Genomic DNA, 13588 nt, shown 5'->3' on the forward strand with positions numbered 1-13588 from the left:
TTGTTATGCACAAGTAAAGATGAAAAAAAGGTATCACAACCAATGAATTTCTTACCAACAGAAATGCTTGGGATTTTCCATAGTCTGCAGAGCTGTGATGCCTGACCACGTGAAGTAGTGGATTTATAGTGAGATGCAAGTTTCAGAAATTCTGACAGAACGGCTACTCCTGATGTCAGAAAACCCTAAAACCAACTTGGAGATCCTTTTTGTTTGTTAATAGAAATGTGCTTTCCATTCCTGCAGGGAAGGACACTTCATTGCTGCATTTCCGTGCATCTTTTTCCTACTGTAAACCTTTCCCAGCGTGGTATTTCTCATGGGCAGGAAGGATCCTGATGTTCACTCTAGGTTTTGATCCTCCTAGCCTTACCCTGTTAGCTCCTAGCAGCACCTCGTGCCTCATCCCACCCTGTCTGAATTGTTTGGATGTTGACACACTGAGCCAAGCCCATCCTCTTGGCTGCTGGCTGCTCAGCTGCTTTCAGAGCAATCATTACATTTGTTGACCTGCTTTAGCATTCCCCACCAAGAGCACTCCAGTCTGCAGGTGTCTGCAGTGTAAACACACCAGCAGAAGGTCTGTTGGATCTCAGGAAGTATAAATTTTATTGCAACAGGGGCAGAAAAAGGTGAGCAGGAAATGATAAGTGAAATGGAGAGTCTGCCATGCGAAGGGAGACAAGAAGAGTTTGGTTGGTTTAACCTATAAAATTAAAGACCTCAGAGATTAAAAAGAATCATCAAAGCTCAAGATTCAGCATAAATGGCTGTAATTTTAACCTAGAAACTGTAACAGTCACTGCCATGGAAATCAGATCCTAGGGCAGACAGACAAAGCAAGATACAGTGCAGCTCGATGTATGAAATGATAATTGCATCATAATAATTGCATTATAATGTTGTATCACTCTGTTGTCTACAAGCAGGTGTGCTGGATGATGCAATGGGACCTCTCCTCTCATGTCTCCTGTTGCCCTGAACTGAGCACGAGTGCATTAGTCCTGTATTTCTTTTTCTAACTGAGCCATGCTATGTCCTCCTGACTCCACGGCTTTGCTCAGCCTCCAGCAGTATTTCTGAGCAGTATGGACAAAAGGGGTGGGAAAACAAAGAGCTTTTCTTCAGGTCGTTGTGTAACCTGATCTAGAAGGTGACTCAGCCTCTTCTGAAACCACGGCTGTTTCGGGAGGTGCAGTGCTTTGCCTGCAGTGCCCCAGTCTCTGCTGCAACTTCCTGATTTCTGCCTTGTGAGTGACCGAAGCTGGGACATGAGCAGAGCATTTGAATGGACTTCCCAACTCCATCCCCACAAGAGAAGCCAGGGCTGGCTGACACTGGGGGACAGTGCAGAGGAACAGAGGCATCAGGAAAGAGCCCACTAACCACTTGTGCAGAGCTGCTCTGGTCAAGATGATGAAGACAGAAACTCTTGGAAGAAAGCTACGGGGAAAGTCCTATGAGGGAAAGAAGTGATGTTTTGTGTGAAAGTACTTCAAGAAGTGAATGAGATCCTCAAGGCTACCAGTGGAAAAGACAGGTATATTTCTTTGTCTGTTTAAAATAATAGCAGTCTACAGCATGAAAGCACAGCCAGGGTGAATAGCATTGCTGTGGAGCCCAGTAAATGAGTGTGTTTATCTTCATACAGGGTTTTGCATAATTTTTGTACAGCTTTGGGAAATAGAGCTTTTGATACTAGGACTTCAAACAGAACAGGGACACCTCAGCCTTGCTTTAGTGTGGCCACAAGACTATGAACTGAGCTTGGGGTTTAAATGATAGGGGAAGCAGCAGGTCCAGGACTCACTGGCCAGGCAGGGTGGGCTCAGGGGGTGGTACCTGCACCCCTGAGAACTGGGACCATCTGCTGTGCTAGTTCTGAGCATTATCAATTTTTTCTGAAGGAGGAGAAATGAGTTCAGAGTCTGTTCTACTAAGCAGAGCTTTTCTGATATTAGCATGGAGGGATCTGCTGTTGTGAAAGAAGGTAAGCAAGAGTAAACATTACTAAAATGAATTCATTTTATGTCTGCTGATCCCCTGAAAGATGACAGTGAGAGCTGCCAGGATGAGCATGAAGAAGACATCCCAAAGAGTTCCCCATTTGACTTTGTTATGAAACAGTTCCAAGGGAAGAGGTCCTCTCTTGGAAGAAGACAGCAGCCCTCAGACATGAAAAGATTCTTCAGGAGCCTTGACTTTGGGAAGTCTGAAGGCAAAGACAGAAAGGAAACTGAGGAAACAGAAGTAAAGGGCTCAGGAGCTGATGATCAGAGTGAGAAGCAAGATCTTTCTGTAGAAGGTAATGCTGGTACAATAATCAGGTACATGTGCATGTATTTTAATTTCAGAAAAAATCAGTTGCTTTTCTTTCTAGCCAAAAGTCAATATTTTGCTGCCCATGGTTTATCCTTCAGCCAGGATTTGCTTCTGATTGGAATATTATCAAGGATGTGCCCTCTAATTTGAGAGGTGCCAAACAAGGAGTGAGATCCATGTTGCTGAGGAGGAATAAAAGTTTTAGGTGAGCTCTCCCTTGATCTCCAGTGTGAGAAGTCAGTGCTGGAGCCAGCTCATTAGTGGCAGAGTTTACTTGGTTTCAAAGCCAAGCTTTGAGCAGTAGCTTGGCTTGTTGTCAGTCTCTGCCCAGCCTGCTGCTAAAGCAATCTGAAAAGAGCAAGAGAGATATTGCCTGCCACTTGACACTGGGGAGGGGAAGGGAATAGGAATCCATCATATGTGTTATTTTGTGCACACAAGAATATTTTTTACATCCACAGCAAAGAAAATGGAAGCTACTTCTAAAAAGGAGCTGGAAGGTGAGGTTTAGAACCTCATAATTTGTCCTGAGAGCTTTGGGTGGATTTGAAGGCAGACACTGATAGTGGAATTGCTATTTTGAGTAATTTTTGACTGCTTTTTTTCAGCTATAGGAGAAATTTCTGATTTGTTTAAGGCGTTAGCAATGAATGTCAATGCAATTTTCCTTGTTGTCAAACTGCATGGACAAAGAGCAGCCAGGGCTGCTTCATGTCCTTGACAAAGCATCCAAACATCCAGTCACTGGCATAAGGTAGTGGTGAGATGTGCAACTTGAGATTCTTTCCATGTCAGAAACTTTGTAGTGATCTGATCTGTAGTGATCCTGTCACACAGGTCCACACTGATAAAGTAGAGCCCAGTTTATAGATAGGTTTAGTTAATGTCCTAAAGTCCTCACCCAACAGGACAGGTTTTGCAGTTGTGTTAGCAGCAGGGGTAACCAGAGCCCTGTTTCTTTGTTATTCAGATGGACCTTCACATCCCATTCCTGAAGTGCAGTCACCATCTGGTGAGCAGAGATTTCACCAGTTCATGCAGAGACTGGGAAAGAAACCCAACAGCAAGAATCTGGATCTGAATAATTGTGCATTAAGTGCAGCAGATGTAACAGAGCTGGGTAATACACATTTTATTCAACCAGTCACTTCATACATTTCTTTAAGTCTTATTTTTCCTATACATTTATTCACCCTCCTCTTTCCCCTTCCCCTTTTATACCCCTTTTTATTCCCCTTTTATGGCTTTTTTTACCATTTCATTTGGTGGTCCCAGCCCCCCAAGAAACATTAATTAACAAGTTATCTAAAACATGTGATATATACATAAATATAGAAATCATGTCTCTCAAGCAGATGAATATCCTTGCACTCAAACTACAGCTAAGGAAACTGAGGTACAAAAGCCATTGCCATGGCTTTATATTTCTGTATTGGTTGTAGAAAGCATCTCTGCATTAATCTGTACTGGCATCCAGGGTCTGCAGATAATGTGCAAACAGAATATCTTTTTTTATTATTTTTTTTTTACAGCTTCTTTGCTGCCATTTCTCCCAGAGCTGGAAGAGATCAGCTTGTCCTGGAATGGTTGTGTTGGTGGCACTTTGAAAGGTCTCACTGCTCATTTTCATGGTGCAAACCTGTTAAAAGTCCTTCGACTTAACAACTGCAGGCTGTCAGCTGAGGATGTCACCTCCTTAGGTACAGGATTTCATTTACATTTGCTTCCAGGCAGCTTGGATCTAATCCAACACATCTCTTCCTACATCCTATCCCTGCTGCTTCCACACTGGACCATGTGAACTCCTGCTGTGAAGCAGTAGAAAGCACTTGGGCTTATGAGTGATCTTACACATGTGCAGGCTTTTTCTAGGAAAGGTTCAGAAATTAAATGAGTTCGATGGTGGCAGCTCAAAAGTAGGTCATGGTATCTGCTGGGGAGGAGAAATGCATCTCTACAAATGTTGGTGAAAATAATTGGTTTGCTTCTGATGAGGTTTCTTCAGAAATAGAAGAAACTGAACACAGGAGCTGAATTTTCAGTGAAAGTTTGATGCCCTTGGCATGTGGAATAGCAACAGTCAGTTTGCATTGATTTTTGACTGTGATTTTGAAAACAGGATGTGTATTTAGGCCAGTACTGCCTGTTTGCCTCTCTCTGTAGCTGTCTGTGGAAATGTGGCCACCTGTGGACTCAGTGCATTCTTTTTAAAAATCAGTACCTCAAATATAACCATAATAGCAACATCTCCTCTGTGACTGCTCAGAGCTGTGGCTCTGAGAGGTTGTAGGAAACCATTCCTGGAGTTACAGTCCTTTATTTATCTTCTGTGTGGAAAAATCCCTATGTCAAATAGAAACAGGCTGTGCTGCAGAGGCAAAACTGTCTCTGCTGCAGTGCATTGCTCAATATTGAAGGCTGAGGCAATAATTCAAAAGAAACACAAAAATAAAAATTTGGACAAAGCCTTTTCTCTCAAAACTGGGTATTCACAACAACAGAAATAATTATTTTTCTGTTACAAATCTTGTAAAGAATTAATTATGAAAACACACTGACATGAAAGGGTTTTATTATTAAAGTGCAATTCTCCCTTACTGGGTTGATGGTGAGACTCTAAGTGAAAAATTTGTTTATGACACTTTGAAATTGGATTTGCATATGGTCTGATTAATTGATCTTTCTTGGGAAAGAGTTTATGCAAATACACATCTGCCTCCCTCTACAAAGGAAGTCAGGACGTTGGATTTTGCACTGGGGTGTTGGTGTTACACACAGGAGCCCTGATGCAGTTCACATTGCCAGGTGTGTCAAGCTAATTTTTCTGAATGCAATAAAAATCAGCGCTGTCTGCCTTGAAATGCTGGGAAGGTTGGTTTGGGCTACAACAATGCTCATCTGCATTCCTCATGGAGTGAGTCAGAAATTCCTGTCAGAAATGGAACTTCTAAGTTTCGGAAATAGCAGTGAGAGGACTTCTTTCATCTCCTCCAAAATAACCTGGTGACACAGTACAGAGGATGTTGGGAGTTTGCCAGATAAAGTAGAGCAGAGCTATACAGGACAGGAAATTCAGTCACTTCTATTGATTTCCCTATAGACCAAAGTTTCTGGGTCCTGGTGCAGGTCTACAATGATGGCCAAACAGCCTGTGTGTACTGTGACAATGACTTGTGATTTATATTTCTCCTCAGACAAGGTGAGAATTTATAAAACATTGCTCCAGTAGCAACAAAATTTATGGCATACACTAATTTTCCTGGCAAGCTGCTCAAAATATAATACTTTGAGAATTAAGTGGCTAACCTTCCTCTTTAATATTTTCCAAACCTGTATTTTTGTCTTGAACTGAAATTGATACCTGGAATGAATCATCTTAGATTTCTGTTACAGGAGAGGCATTTGAAATTATTCCTCAGCTTGAAGAACTGGATTTATCATGGAACAGTAACATAGGTGGAAAACTATCACTCCTGACCAAAAAACTCCAGAAAGGATGCAAGTTAAAATTTCTGAAAATTACAGACTGTAACCTGACAGCAAAGGATGGAGAATCCCTTGGTAAGTGTATCCATATTGCAGGACTGAGACTGGCTTCACAAAAATGTAACCTGCTTGACTTAGGTTATGACTGTAGTCAGCTCAGTATTAGTAGAAAGTTAATTTGGTTTGGGCTCTGCATTATGGCAGTATTTACCACACAGAACTGAGATTTAATGCACATTTTGCCAAAGGAGAAAACTGCTCTCTCTAATCCTGTGGGGTAGGATATCTGCATCTAAACCACAGACTTGCTGTGTCAATGGTCCAGAGCTGCTGAATCCTTTGAGACCCCTGAGCAAGTAATGTGTGCCAGAATTTCCAATATTTATTGCTTACAGTTAAGAAGCTGAGTACATAATTAGCCATGGGGTGGGAAAGAAGGCCCAAGGGATAGGAGTTTAGGCTGAGTTGGCAACCAGTAGGTGTCCCATATCCCTCCCCTCTTTCCTCTCACCATAACCTAATCCTTTGTGGTCTTTTGATCTGACTCTGTGTTTTAAAAGATATTTTTTCCTTAAAGAGAAGACTCTGTGCTCTCATCTCTGTGACAGGAGATGGTCCCGTAAGCAACTTACAGTCCTGCATATTTTCATTAGAATTTTTTCTTTCTCTTTGTATTCCTAATTTTTCTTCCTGTCTTTGTATTTTTTCACCTCTACTTTCATACAGATATTTCCCTGCTTGTCTTGATACCAATCCTATCTTTGTTTTGCTCTATTTTTTTAGGTAGAGCAGGAATTTTCCAAGTGTAAGCCACCCATGCAGGGAAACCCAGCCTACATCCTCCTGTTTGTCAAGGTTCTATACTTTTCTATGGTTCATCAGTGTATATTCCAGACATTTACCAATTCTGGTTGTATTTTCTTTTTTTCCCCAGCTGAAATTCTAAGTGTGATCCCAAACCTGGAAGTATTGGACCTCTCTATCAACAAACACATTGGCTGCAGCATGAAGGTTATTGCTCAGGAGCTGAAAAGCGTGCCAGGCTTGAAGGAGTTAAACTTGCACATGTGTGGATTAAAGCAAGACAGCCTCCAGGGCTTAGGTTAGACTTTATGTTCAGAAAGACTTTCATTTGGAATAAATTGTACATCTGAAAGCCATTTAAGAGAGGCAGTGAGGTGGGATTTTGCTGATGGTCTGGCAGTGTTAATGGGCAATGGTTATTTGCTGTTTGAGGATTGATAAAAGACTACAGAGGCTGTCAGCAGGAGGAACATTTATCTTCCCTGAGCTCAAGCATGTGAAAGTCAGTGGGGAGAGTCACCCTCCACTCATTTATCTGAAACACATCTTGGGGCAGATTAATAGCTTTCTGAACATGCTTCCTCTCTCCCCAGACAGAACACAGACAAGGGCACAGACAGGCTAGCTAACTTTTAACAAGCTAATCCTGTTCTCAGGGGGGAATCCAAACTCACCATTATCACTTCATGAGTGTCCAGTGAAGTCGTATGAAATGGGTTTATTATCTGAGTCTCTACCTAGTGGAGGTCTTATCCATAAGACAAACAACTGGTGTTAATTAGTCCATCCAGTAGTAATTGCAGCAAAAGGCTAAGGATTGAATGGATCTAGGGGATGAGCTGGCCTCACCTTCACCTGCTCTTTTTGAGAAGAATGGAGTTGCATGGATGGGGAAGCTTTGGGGTATTACTGTATGTCTGCTGTGATTATACACTGAAGCTTAGCCTAAGAGCATTGCCTGCTGTACCTTGTGCAGAGTTTGGTGCTGAAGTAAATAAATGCTAAATCCATGACCTGTGCTATTGTAGCAACAAGTGACCAGCCTGCTCCTTTTGCCATTTCAGACACTGCTTTGCAGCACCTCTCTGAGCTGAGGAAGTTAGACATATCGTGTAACAGAGAGCTTGGTGGTGGCTTTAAAGACTCAACAACTCATTTGGCCAGCTTGAAAAATCTTCAAGTCCTTGATCTCCACCAGTGCTGGGTAACAGAAGAGGACACGACTGCATTGTGTAAGGACAGGTTGAGGAAATCCATTGAGAATGTAGGTTTTGGCTTCTGAAAATATCCCAGAGGTGTAGGATATTCTGCCTGCCCTGGTGTAGAAGATCTCAGTACACATTCATCAGGCAGTTCTGGGAGTGTAGTGTGGAGGACAGCTTGGCTGATATGGAATGGTTTTCTTGCTGTATCAAAGGAAATCTCATAGTGTCTGCTCCCTTGTGGAACTAAGGAGCTGAATCTGCTATGATTCCATCCCATGATGGGAATGTAGGAACTGCAACCAGGCTCTACTTTTTTTTGATAATCAATAATTTTGGAAATACCCAGAGACAGTTCCCACACTGGTATAAACTGGCATGGATCCAAGATGTGTGTGGGCATTATCTGTGTAAGAGCCTAAAACTCCCCTGCTGAAATTTACATCGAGTAGAGAGTGATGTTAGGAGGTCTTGCATTGCTGCTGCTGTGTGCTTTGCAAAGAAGCTGAACACTACAGACTCCAGACTGAATTGATCCAACTCATGAGTACTGTTAGGAAGAAAACCACATTTCCTATTCAGTCAGTGGGACAGCTTATTTTTCTGTGTGCATTATCAGAACTTTTTCATGTGGGTGTTTACAAAAAAATCCTATATTGGCCACATCTTATTTTCCAAATAAAGAAGATAATTTGAAAAGCTGTTGCTGAAGCAGTAGGAAGTATTAACTGTCAGTAATAGCAATCATAATTTATTTTTAATTTCTTGACCAATAGAAAATAATCACATTCATAGAAAGGAGTCCCAGTTAGCAGTGAGGATATCTGAAAATTAGCCCCATCTCATTTAATGCTAAATTCCCTTCTTCACCTAGAAAGTTTCAACAGGAAGCCCTATTCTGATAACTTTCCATGCAATATGTAATTTCTTAAACATTCCTACTGCAAATGACCAGGCTGTTTATGAAATAAAGCATTACTCACCATAAATATGAGTGTCAAAACTTGTCCTTAGCTTTCAGAGTGCTTTATAAAGAAAAGAAATTATGTCAGGCAAATACACAGCTACATGTTTGTGCTGGATTTGTGACTGTCTAATAAATATTTCATGTTTTCCCAGCCCAGGTGATACCTTTACTCTCCAGTCTCCAAGAGCTGAATTTGTCTTCGAATAAAAATATAGGAGCCTCATCTGATCCTCTTCTGGGCAGGCTCAGGTTTTTACCAAAGCTGAAATCTGTGGCCATCAGCAATTGTGGTTTAGGAGAAGAGTCACTTTCATCCCTAGGTAGGAATGCTTTTTCTTTTTCAAAGTGTGTCTATTCTCTGGGTATCTTGGGACAAAGCACTTTATTCTTCTTTGGCTGAACACCCAAGGTCCCTGGTGAAGAAGGCTGTAATGGAACCAGTGCTCCCTGGGACCTGGTTGCACGGGAAGACCATTGTCATCCTCATTATGCCTGAGTGGATGGAGTCCCTTTAGTCCTTTGTCTGATATTGAGATTTTGTTCACTGCCTAATTTTGGAAGAGAAAGCAAAACATGATTTCCCATTATGCTGTAATTATAGTTTGGTTGTAACCCTGCATTTGCAGTTCAGTGGGGTGAAGTTTTGGCTGAAGGTTTTTCACCTCACTGCAGGTGAGAATTCCAGTAGAAACTTTCTGAGACAGAGTGAAGCATGAGGCAGTGGAGGGACAGAGGCAATAACTACAGTAATGGAAGAGATATTGCACAGCCATGAAAAGTCCTGTTTAACACAGGATAGGTAAACTCAGCCTCTTTTGGCTACTTACTGCAAATCTCAGTGGATTAGCAGCTACACTGTCCCTTTGATGGATGTTCCATATGGCACATGAAACCTGAGTGCAGAGAGATCTGTTGGTTACTGTGCATTGTGCACTTAGGACAGATTTTGTACAGTTTCTAGTGACAGGGAAACCTGTTGTAAAAAGAGACTGGCTTCAGCAGAAGCTGTAGCAAGCTAAACTTGGTCTGAGGTCCCTGCAGGAAGAGTACTATATTTATTTAATTACAATTATGTAAGAGTGACATCATGGAAATTGTTGTTGTCAAAAGATGTAGAGCATTTCACTTGGCATGGTGAGCTGACAGGAAAAAATTGCTGCATTTAAATTGAAATAAAATGGTTTCAAAACAAGCTGGTATATTAAATTGGCTTCACTGGGACAAGGTCAGGCCAATAATATAAACAGAAAGAGAAGAAACCTCTCCAGAGTGTTGTTAAAGGTTTTGTAGGCAAGGTCTTTTTACATTCTTTAAAGATCACAGGGGATATTTTTTGTGTCTGGCTTTTATTAGGATAAAATAAGTCATTCTAATCACAGCTCAGCAGCCTGTTAGAAGCCTATTTACAGGTGAATTGCCAGCGAGGTGTCTATTGAGGCCATGTTGTTTTCTCTTAGTAAGCAGAAGTTGCTGGTCTTAATCTTTTCAGCTGAGGCTGCCCTTCACCTTCCTGAACTGGAGATATTAGACCTTTCTTGGAATAAGTGCGTTGGTGGGAACCTAAAGCTGCTTTTGGGAGCGCTAAAGCTTGCAACGAAGATTCAAGTGTTAAGACTGAGCAGCTGTAACTTGGTGGCTGAAGATTTGGCACTTCTAAGTACGTATAACATGGTGTTTACTTGGCAGGGCATTTAGACCACAATTCAGAAGGGACTTGATCCATGGGCTGAGTATGTTTTTGCATAAATCAAATGGAAAGATGCAAAATACAGCAGTATTTTACCCAGAAAGGGTAAAAACCCTTTTGCTGAAGACTCTGTGTCCTGTACCTATACAGTGCAACATCTGAAAAGGATAAAAATGTACAGAATCTTTTAGCAGTTTTCTCTATTCATAGGAAAAAGCAGCACTTAGAAAATTCAGGTTTTATGCCTGTGTTTTGTATCAAATATTTAAAGCTGCCTCTGAGGAGTTGGTTTGTATTTTTTTTTCCTTTATTGCTGGTTTTGTATTCAGGAATTTATAGTAAATGTACATGTTGACAGCCAGAAATCCAGGAACTACCATCTCTCAGTCCATTAGGTGTGTTTCTGGAGTCAAACTATTATGGGAGAATTAAACCAGAAATATTTAAGCCTGTCTCTTAGAAGCTCCTGAGAAATACTGGAAAATGGGAATCCAGTGAAGGAATAAATTCTAGGATACTTTAAAAAAAACCTGTTTATATTATAATCCTCCCTGTGAGCCTGACTCATGGGTTTTGAGTGTCTGAGACTGGCAATAGCTGTGAGGCAGCTGTTGAGGTTCTGTAATCTGAAAGCTGATGAGATGAAGCCTGAATATTTTTGACTCCACAAACATCACCCTTGATGGGTGTCTCCTTTGCCAATCATACATTAAGGACTACAGTTCCCTTTAGGGTATATAAGGCCCATTACCTTCCCACAGTGAGAGGTGGCTGTTGTAATCATGCAACCTCATCTAATTTTGCTTTCCTCTTTCTAAATCTCCCTGTAGAGTCTCTCTGTCTATTTTAATTGGCACTTGATATAACCTCTCTCCAGCTGACTCAGAGATTTTCAGCTTACCATACAACGTGATGCTTCTGTTCCTTTTGAATTGCCTGTGTTTTAGATGTTGTGAATTCCTTCAGCTGCAATAAAAGGATCTTTCTGAGAAACAGCAAGTGCTTTTCTGCTGCTTGGCTGCTGAAAGGCCTTAAATAATGTGGTATTATTTAAAAAGCATGCCAGTATGAATGAGTAGCCCTTGTGTCTGTCATTTCTTGCAGCTTTACTGATGCAGGATGGCCATCTAGCCAGATTACAGAAGCTGGATTTGAGTTATAACAACACCATCTCTGATAAAGGGTGGGTTGTTTTCTGTCAGGGCTTAGCAGGATTCAAAGAACTCTCTGAGCTGGATGTCAGCCTTCGCCCATCGTCCTGCCGTGACTGTGGGACGTGGTTCAGTGACTTGTTAGCAGCCCTGACAAAGCTGCCTGCCTTGGCAGAGCTGGGAATGCAGAGATGGGGCCTTTCAGAATCACAGCAGAAACGACTGGAATGCTTTAATCAAGACAACAAAAGAAACATTCGTTTTGACTGCTGATGGAAGCTGAAGGTTTCTGGGAAGGCCTTTCACAAGAAGCACGTGAACCAAGGATTACATCTCTGATTTAGAAGACTGCCCAGTTTTCAGTCATCTCCTCTCATGAGAGCTCTTGAAATAGTTCCACAGTTATACAAAACTGTTATTTAACCTTCTCCATGCATAGATCGTTCTATTTAATTGAATTCCATTTAATTCTTTCAGAATCTCTGGGCCTTGCATACATTACTGTGTACACTTAATCTTTGTGTTGTGAATACAGCCATGACTGCTGTCAGAGGGCAAGGATGATTTCAAATGGACACACTGCAGGTTTGCCAGTGAAGGAGGTGGCTGGGGTGTGTGCTGGTGCAGGTGGGTGGGCAGTGGGAATGTGGCCTCCTGTATATAAGAAAAATGCCTGAAATGTGAAAAAATTTGAAACCTCTGTTTTTCATATTTTAGTTTCTTCCTCGCCAAAACTTTTGCCTCCTTGTGAATGCATTAAATCCACAAAATTCTGAGATTTGGAAGGCAGCCCAACAGCTTGGGATGAGATACTAGTCCAGTCAGGAGAGTACCTCAGCTCTGGCCCTTGATGCCATCTCAGTGTAGATGAGCCCTATATGCAGAAGCAGTATAAAATCAAGGTAAGAAACAGGTGGTGTCTTTGCAGGTCTCAGGGGGTAAAGGAAGTTCTGTGGTAGGTTAAATCAGAGATATGTGCTGCTACCTTAGCAAGGATTTTGGATACAGAGCAATTCATAAGCACTCTGGATAAGGCTATACAAAGACTTCAGGATATTTCAGGGATGCTTCTTCTCATCCTGAGCTGTTCCAGCCTTAACCAGACAGTGTTTTCTGTACAGACTTTTGTGACATAAAAAAACACCCGAACTTCCAGATCTAAAGGTCTGCTGTAGAACAAATACAAGCCCATGGGACTCCCTGCAGTGTCTTCACTGTCTTCACAGATGCTTCCTGCATCCAGAATTAATCCAAAAAGCTTCACAGCACCTTGTTATGTAGACAGTGGTCTTATCCTTACTCTAAAGATGAAGGAAATAAGCAAAATCTATTATTCAAAGCCACAGGGCACCTTCTAGGTAAAAGCAGAGCACCCTGCTCAGTGCCCAAGACTTGTTAGAAAAAGCACCAACGTGAGACGTGTAAGTGGCTCCTCCTTTTTACCTTAATAATATCTTATTTGGCATTTTATTGTGTTTGCTTACACAGAGCCAGATTCTGGCATAGTCACTTGTGTCATGGAGCATGTTAACCCACACGTGAGCTCAAAGACTGCAGTGGGATTATTCATTGGTAAGGTATTTTAGGAATAAAGATCTGCCCACTTGGTGAGGAGTCTTAGAGAAATCCTGAGGCAGCTTGAGGGATAAAGTACTGCTCAGTGAGCCCTGAGTGGATCTCCAGCCTGCAGCAATCTCCTGCAGGAGAGGCACAACAGAGCCATTGATGGTGCTTTCCTGGCTTGCTTCTTTCCTAACTCTCAGCAAGTTCTCTCATGCAAATGCAGATCAATACTCAGCTTCCAGTTTGTGAGTCTTCCAGCTGGGGTCAGGGTTAGAACCAGCAGCTGACCATGCTTTGCTGATACCTCTTGATGGTTGGATCCATGGTTTCATGTGAGGGCTTTGAGGTACTTCCTGGTTCTTGTTTCACTTCCACTTGAAAAGTTCACTTGGCTTCCCCAGCTCTG

The 13588-nt window shown here is 41.8% G+C and overlaps 1 protein-coding gene across 1 annotated transcript; it reads left to right on the plus strand.

Moving 5' to 3' along the window:
• Positions 1-1218: 1218 nt before the first annotated feature.
• LRRC31 (leucine rich repeat containing 31) lies at positions 1219-11953 on the plus strand. Its single transcript, XM_008501386.2, has 10 exons — positions 1219-1540; positions 2051-2305; positions 3293-3442; positions 3855-4022; positions 5716-5883; positions 6743-6910; positions 7677-7844; positions 8934-9101; positions 10271-10438; positions 11573-11953. The coding sequence occupies exons 1-10, from the start codon at positions 1507-1509 to the stop codon at positions 11890-11892; spliced, it is 1767 nt and encodes a 588-aa protein (XP_008499608.2). The 5' UTR covers positions 1219-1506; the 3' UTR covers positions 11893-11953.
• The last annotated feature ends 1635 nt before the right edge of the window (positions 11954-13588 follow it).

This window comes from Calypte anna, chromosome 9 (genome assembly GCF_003957555.1).
Source record: "Calypte anna isolate BGI_N300 chromosome 9, bCalAnn1_v1.p, whole genome shotgun sequence".
NCBI lineage: Eukaryota > Metazoa > Chordata > Aves > Apodiformes > Trochilidae > Calypte > Calypte anna.